The sequence below is a fragment of the Temnothorax curvispinosus genome, unplaced genomic scaffold, assembly GCF_003070985.1.
Source record: "Temnothorax curvispinosus isolate PA1 unplaced genomic scaffold, ASM307098v1 QBEX01009010.1, whole genome shotgun sequence".
NCBI classification, from domain to species: Eukaryota; Metazoa; Arthropoda; class Insecta; order Hymenoptera; family Formicidae; genus Temnothorax; species Temnothorax curvispinosus.
Genome location: NW_020218790.1, coordinates 372,648 through 379,401, shown reverse-complemented (window position 1 = coordinate 379,401; position 6,754 = coordinate 372,648). Strand labels below are relative to the sequence as shown.

Below are 6,754 nucleotides of genomic sequence, written 5' to 3'. Positions count from 1 at the left end.
CAAGATGTTTCAATCCGCTACTGATATCCGGGTACTCGCGAACCGGCGCCTGGCGCACATGCGCGTTAAAAGTCGCTCCGCCGCGCGCCGTTCGGCGCAATAGTTCACGGTTCAGCGTGACTGGTCAGTGTGAAACAGCGATTGCCGGCGATCAGTTCGTGTGATATTTTCGGCGCTCGTTCAGCTAGTTTTTGCGTTTCTCAGCGGTAAGCGACAACTCGTCCCGTCTTATATTAGCGGGTGCGCGAGATTCGCGGTGGCGTTTATGAGAACCGACATCGAGGAAATATCTCACGGAGATATAACCGAGACATCGAGCGCGGAGTTAGGCGTAGATTCCACGCTAGGAGCAATCGCCGGCCAGTCATCTCTCCGCGAGGTTGAGCCGGCGGACGATAGATGGCCACCATTCGCGGAATTCTGCGCGCTACACACGTCGATACTCGCGATTACATCCGAATATCGAGAATAGGGATGGACGATGTCGGAAAAATTAATTTATTCAAATAAATGATTTAAAAAAAAAAACATAATTTTTCATAATGGATAATATCTCGAAAACATGGTGATAATCTATTAATTCGTAATTTCTATATAGATGATTAATATTAAACAGTTTAAAAGGTTACTTTGATCAAAGTTTGATTAATTTAATCGATAATTAATGCGCCAGTATTTACAGTAAAATTTATAATTATGTAATTCGTTGTTTTTAATTTAATCTCTCTTTTCAAATTAAATTAAAAAATTAACAATTTTATTCTCGTTAACAAAATGTTGATATTTTTCACCAGTCAATTAAGTTAATCGAAGTTTGATCGAATACCCAAGGGCTTAGATACGATAAACGAGAATAAGAAATAACAGGAGGAATTAATTTCGACACGTAGGATGTCTCGTCCACGATAGATGAGTAAATTTATATGTTCGCCATATGTTCCGGTAACAAAATTTAATAACGTCAAACGAAAAAAATCGATATAACAATTCACTGAATTTCAAAACCATCGAGGAACCGATCGATTTCGTAACGAAAAAAAGAGCAACCAACATCGATCGATTAATGACTTTTGCCTATCCTCAATTTAGGATATGCAGCATCCGTGCGACGGAAAAGTACCGCTTTGCAATCGAAACAGAATCCACTACTCCGAATTTCATCAAAAAATCTATCCACCTCTCAAAGTATCTCGATCTCGATATTAAATAATATCGTATAAAAATAGATGAGAGTTCTTCCCTCAAATCAGAATAAAATGTAAATATGTAAGATATGTAAATTTGTATCGTAAATTTACGTATTATTGCAAATTTTTGTATGTGTTTGACAAATGTCCAATGTTCGATGTTTTATCGTCGATTTAGCCTTATTGTCTTATTTCATACAACGGAATTGCCCAGTCATCTTGTTTCAATGGCAACTCATATATCCGTCCGGACGTAATCGTCTCGTTTTACGATTTGCTTATATATCACGGTGGTTTTACGCAATTTCCAAACCCGGTCATTACGTTATACGAATTATTTGGTTCAATTGGTCAAGCGCAAGGAAAATCGAGCCAAATACTACCCACATTTATTTCAAACGATGCTATTCGAGAGCTTTATTTTGTGAATTACACTGCTATTTATTTCAACGAAATATTCATTTCATTTATATCTTTGTAATTATACATATTTACGATAAATTAACAGCCCGCAACTTGTAATGGAAATTCTTTCCGTACATTTATGTATTTTGAATAACAACTGTTTAATTATTTGTAAAATTCACCATTTTCATATATCTTTAATGCAATATAATTTAATAATGAAAAATACATTCGCGGAAATGTAAATAATGTCGATAATGCTCTTGAATCTCGTTGTCTCCATTTTTACAATATAATACAATATTTTTACAACAAAATGCAATTCTATATTTTTACAATATGATACAATAATTGAATATAAATTCGCGTAAATGCTACAATATAATCTTTTCTCCTACATGTTCCTCCTACATGTTGAGAGAACAGAACAATCGTGGGAAAATAGTGAGTAAGTCGCGAGATAAAGTTCCCCGAATTATTTTTGTTAACGGGGGATTGGACTCATAATATTATCCCTTCCCCCCTTCCCTTCCTGTATCGGCAGTTTCAGGAGCGGGGCCTCCGGCACACCGGAAATGCGCATTATAAAATTCATGCTACCCACCGGATTCGTGCACTTAGCCCGAAATTTCGCAGGCACGTAATTTGATAATTGCTTCTTCCCTCCCCACTCGACGGTTGCATCATTTCCCCCGTTAGCTAACGATAAACACCAATTTGACGATCACAAATAATTACTGTCGAAATGATCCGTTTGTGAAAATTATTGCGATTGAAACTCGAGGGAGATGGAAAAATCGCGAGAAATTTTCCAGACACTTTATTCGACTCGATTGCTTTTCATAATACCAGTTTAATCGTAATAGCTTGGAGTGCGCTCTCTATATTGCACGTATCATTTCATCCTGATTACTCGCCGAATTAAGAGAACCTCACAAAAATTTTTATTACAGAATATCGCTTCATTGTGCTTTCTGCGTCTTTTTGGCTTTTCGCGTGCTTCAGCGTGAAAATAATCGCGATATCGAGAGCGATTTTTAAAGAGCAAAATGATGCATACTAAAAGCACAAATATTATTATTTTATCACCACGTCTTTCAACATGATTTTAAACTAGATTTCAATTTTCTCAAATTATCGAGCGCTTCCTTTTGCAAAGCTTACGATGTTTCAACGTAATTATTTATTGTCCGTTTATATAAGGAAAAACACAAAACATGAAGCACATTTACTGTCCTCGTTTTTAATTAATGCGACTTACGGCTAATGTAGATGTAGAAAATGAATTAACGTCGAATTGTGAAAACGTAAAAAAATACGATAATCGAATTAACATTTGCAAAATGAATTATCTGTCACTCGCGATCTGTCAACGCTGATTATCTATTTGCCATTTTGAAAAGTTTCAACGCGATTGCAGTTGCGGCAGCGATGAGCGGAAACAAGGATTACAAGTCGGCCACGTCGATTTACGACTTCACAGCGAACTCCATCAGAGGAGAGGAAGTCCCTTTGTCCAAGTAAGCATGAACCCGACACTGTGTCGGGCGTAAACATCGTGTTGCGGAAAAGATGTAATATCATCTGTCGTTGGTTCAGATATGAAGGCCACGTGTGTTTGATCGTAAACGTCGCCTCGAAATGCGGCCTCACGCCGACGAATTACAAAGAACTCAACGAACTGTACGACGAGTACGCCGAATCCAAAGGTAATTTTTGCGCTACGAAGAAATCTATAGAAAACTATTCCGTGCGACGATTAAATATTTCGTATTATTCGGCAGGATTACGAATTCTAGCATTCCCCTGTAACCAGTTCAACGGGCAGGAGCCGGGAAATAGCGAGGACATTTGCAGCTTCGCCGATCGTCAGAAAGTAATTCCTCCCCCCCTCCCCCCGTTCACGATCTTTCGCGGAATATATGCGACTAATACTACGTTTACGCGAGCGTTACTTCTGTAGTAACTTATGATAATAATTCACCCGTTTACGCGGAGTAAATTATCGTAAATTACTACAAAATCCCGTTTATATATACGCGAAGGAATTATCGTAAGTTACTACAGAAATAACGCTCGCGTAAACGTAGTATAAGAAAAATAATATTCTATTTGACTAAAAAAGAAAATTTAATAGTATATAATATTATTTTGTAATTGTATAATGAGAGCAACGACGATAGAGTTTATATTGTGAACGCAGACAAAAATCGCTTGCCTTCCTTGAGAAATGAACTAATATTTATATATTTCGATATTTTTTCCACAGGTAAAATTTGATTTGTTCGAGAAAATCGACGTGAACGGAAATAATACGCATCCTCTGTGGTCATATCTGAAGAAAGAACAAGGTGGCCTGCTAGGTAACTTCATAAAATGGAACTTCACCAAGTTCATCGTCAATAAGGAGGGCAAGGTCGTCGAACGACACGGCCCTAACGTGGATCCCCACAAGCTGAAGAGTTCTCTCGAGAAATATTTTTAAATCGTTTCTTTTCATATGATTTTCTAAGGTAGATATTCCTTGTAGTTGGGATGAATTAAATGTTGGATTTTACATAATGTATCAGTAGATTTTCGATATCTCTGCGTACGTATATATCTAAATATAAAAACATATTTTTTTCCCTCTTATACATTACAACAAGCTATTTTTGAGTACTTTTTCGAGGTATTTACACATCAGGTATGGATATATTTTATGTTACGTAACATGATGTAATGTGATTATGAATTGTTTAACTGGAAATCAATATTACGTATATATTTGCACATTCCTTATCTTTATACATTCATAAAAGTTCTATTTAAGACAAATCCTCAAATTTAATATTAGCTTTGCTTCTATGTATACCACTTACTACTAAATTACATCACTGATATTAATTTTGTCTCTTGTTCTTCATCTCTCTCTCCTATAATAATTAGCATCAATTATTACCTACACAGGTTTGTACCGGCAAAATTACAATTTCGACATGTGTGCTATGTTTGGCATCATGTTATTAAAGGTACTAAGATATTAGATGATTAGACTTAAATCCGAAATATCTTGTTATAACACAAAGCTATTTTACAATGGTGTAAGAAATAAATAAAACTGTTTCATGGATGCACGCTTATTTAAACTCCCAAACACAAGCTACATCTCGAAAATTACAAAAATATATCTAAATTGTAAATTACGATATATTTGCGACTCGGGGGAAGGAAGACGAAGCTCCGATACAAATCTCGTTTTGTCGGCACGGGACAATCGCTGGCTCACATTCGCATTATTTTCGGCTTTACAATTCTCGTATAACGCGGAAATTGCATGTTGCGCGTCAAAGGGGGGTCAAAATCGATGTTAAATTCCGACACGGTTGTAGTGCACGCCGCTTGAGAAGCGCGGAATTGCTATTAATTAATTTGGAAACTTCGAACTGGCGCGTGTCCCCGAGGGGAAACGTAAGCCGATACATTTGTTCAACTGTCACAATAGTAACGCCAACGTGAATGAATGTAATTTCACTCACGCGCATACAACACGCCCACTCCTCTTTCGTCGCGATAATTAGCGACGGCGGTCACTTTCACGCGGCGTTTACGCTTGTTCGGCGACCTTGTCTGTTTACGGTGTCACCGGCAACACTATACTTTTAGCTTAATTGGGCCTTTCCAAGCGTTCCCGCATGATGCGGCGCGGGACAATTTATCCGTTTAGATTACTCTGGAAGATGTGCCGCACATTTCCTCTTTCCAATTCTTTTCATTTTTGTGTCCTAATTTCGATAACGTTTTTGTCGTTCCCTTCTGTCAAGCACGAGAGAGATAATTGTGCTTCGCTGTGCGCTTCGCGGACCATGATTTTACTGAGAGATTTTCCAACCAATTTGTGAGACTCGCCCTATCTCTTATCTATTTAAAACGCCGGAGTATTAGCAGTCCCTATTGAAAAGGGTTTCCCCCCAGGGAAGGGAAGCTTCTCGTTTAAACAGCCAAATCCAATCTACCTTCGTAATCCGAATCACGTCGGATAATTCGAAAGCCTCGGAGCATTAGTTCCTGCAGCCGTTCCAGCCGTTTCAGGCTCCACGGTCGGCGAGATACTTATCACCGACGTATCGAAAAGTCGTTAAAATTAAGATCGGACGTTCCGAGTGGGAGGAACTCGCCGCGTACATCACGCTCGTGTCCGATTTATCTGCCGAGTATCGAGCCCGGGGAGTGTTCCTCTCGCGGTAATTTGTCGGTGGATGTTGTGTGAGATGCCCGTACATACATTGACATACATACAGACACACACACACAGGTGTGCCGACAGCAGGACAAGGGTAAGCGTGACGCACGTTCGCCGTCCTGAATTCGCATCCCCGCACCGACGACGGCGACGATGACGGTGACGACGACGGACGACGACGACGACGACGACGACGACGATCAAAATGGATCGTGCCCGATCATAATCTCGGTTACCACAGGCGCGCCGTATAATACACGCGCGTACGCACGTGTGCGTGACGGTGCACATGGTTAATGTACAAAACGACGTTAGAGAGACGCTAACGCTATAATTAGTCGTCCTTGCCTGCCGACTTGATCCCCCGAGGCTTCGCCTCCATTCATAGAACCGTCGCTTTTCCGACGTCATCGCTTCCGAACGTGACGTCTCATTCCACACCGCCGCGGGTCGAAATTCTACCCTCGCGCGCCCGCCGACGACCGGGAAGGGAAAAAAAAATTTTTTTTGCGCCACGTCTCGATTATTTAACGTCAGCGCCACGCTGAAATAGCCTCCCCTATATGGCTTCGCGAATATAGAGGAGAAAAGGAAAACGAAAAATTCATTCGCTCTCTCTCCGTTCCTTCTATTGTAAATTTTTCATTGGAAATGAAATCAATTCGCTCGTAAGTCAATCTCTCTCGGGATCGTCGGTCGTCGGGTATACTATTAGACATCTATAGCTGTAAAAACTCTACTGAAAATAAGCGGAATAAAATTTCTATACGCAGAAGAGAGAATGTCCGTGACTAAAACAAACAGTATGACGAGATTTATTTTCTTCGATTGCATGTCACGCGTATAAAAAAATGATTGACTGACTTTCAAGTTGTTCGTTCGACAGCCCGAAACTCTCTCTCTCTCTCTCTCTCTCTCTCTCTCTCTCTCTCTCTCTCTC

At 39.7% G+C, this 6,754-nt stretch overlaps 2 protein-coding genes across 7 annotated transcripts in view; one reads left to right on the top strand and one right to left on the bottom strand.

The window, feature by feature from the left end:
- Positions 1–6,754, bottom strand: part of LOC112458603 (E3 ubiquitin-protein ligase CBL-B-A) — a 28,034-nt gene that overhangs the window by 9,967 nt on the left and 11,313 nt on the right. The window lies entirely within an intron of this gene.
- LOC112458605 (probable phospholipid hydroperoxide glutathione peroxidase) lies at positions 112–4,704 on the top strand. 2 transcript variants are annotated; one of them, XM_025022335.1, is made up of 6 exons: positions 112–206; positions 2,137–2,228; positions 3,013–3,112; positions 3,192–3,301; positions 3,377–3,468; positions 3,862–4,704. In XM_025022335.1, exons 2-6 carry the CDS (start codon positions 2,168–2,170, stop codon positions 4,075–4,077), a joined length of 579 nt encoding a protein of 192 aa, XP_024878103.1. In that variant the 5' UTR covers positions 112–206; positions 2,137–2,167; the 3' UTR covers positions 4,078–4,704. The 2 variants fall into 2 exon arrangements, with proteins under 2 accessions (XP_024878103.1, XP_024878104.1); XM_025022336.1 differs by lacking the exon at positions 2,137–2,228.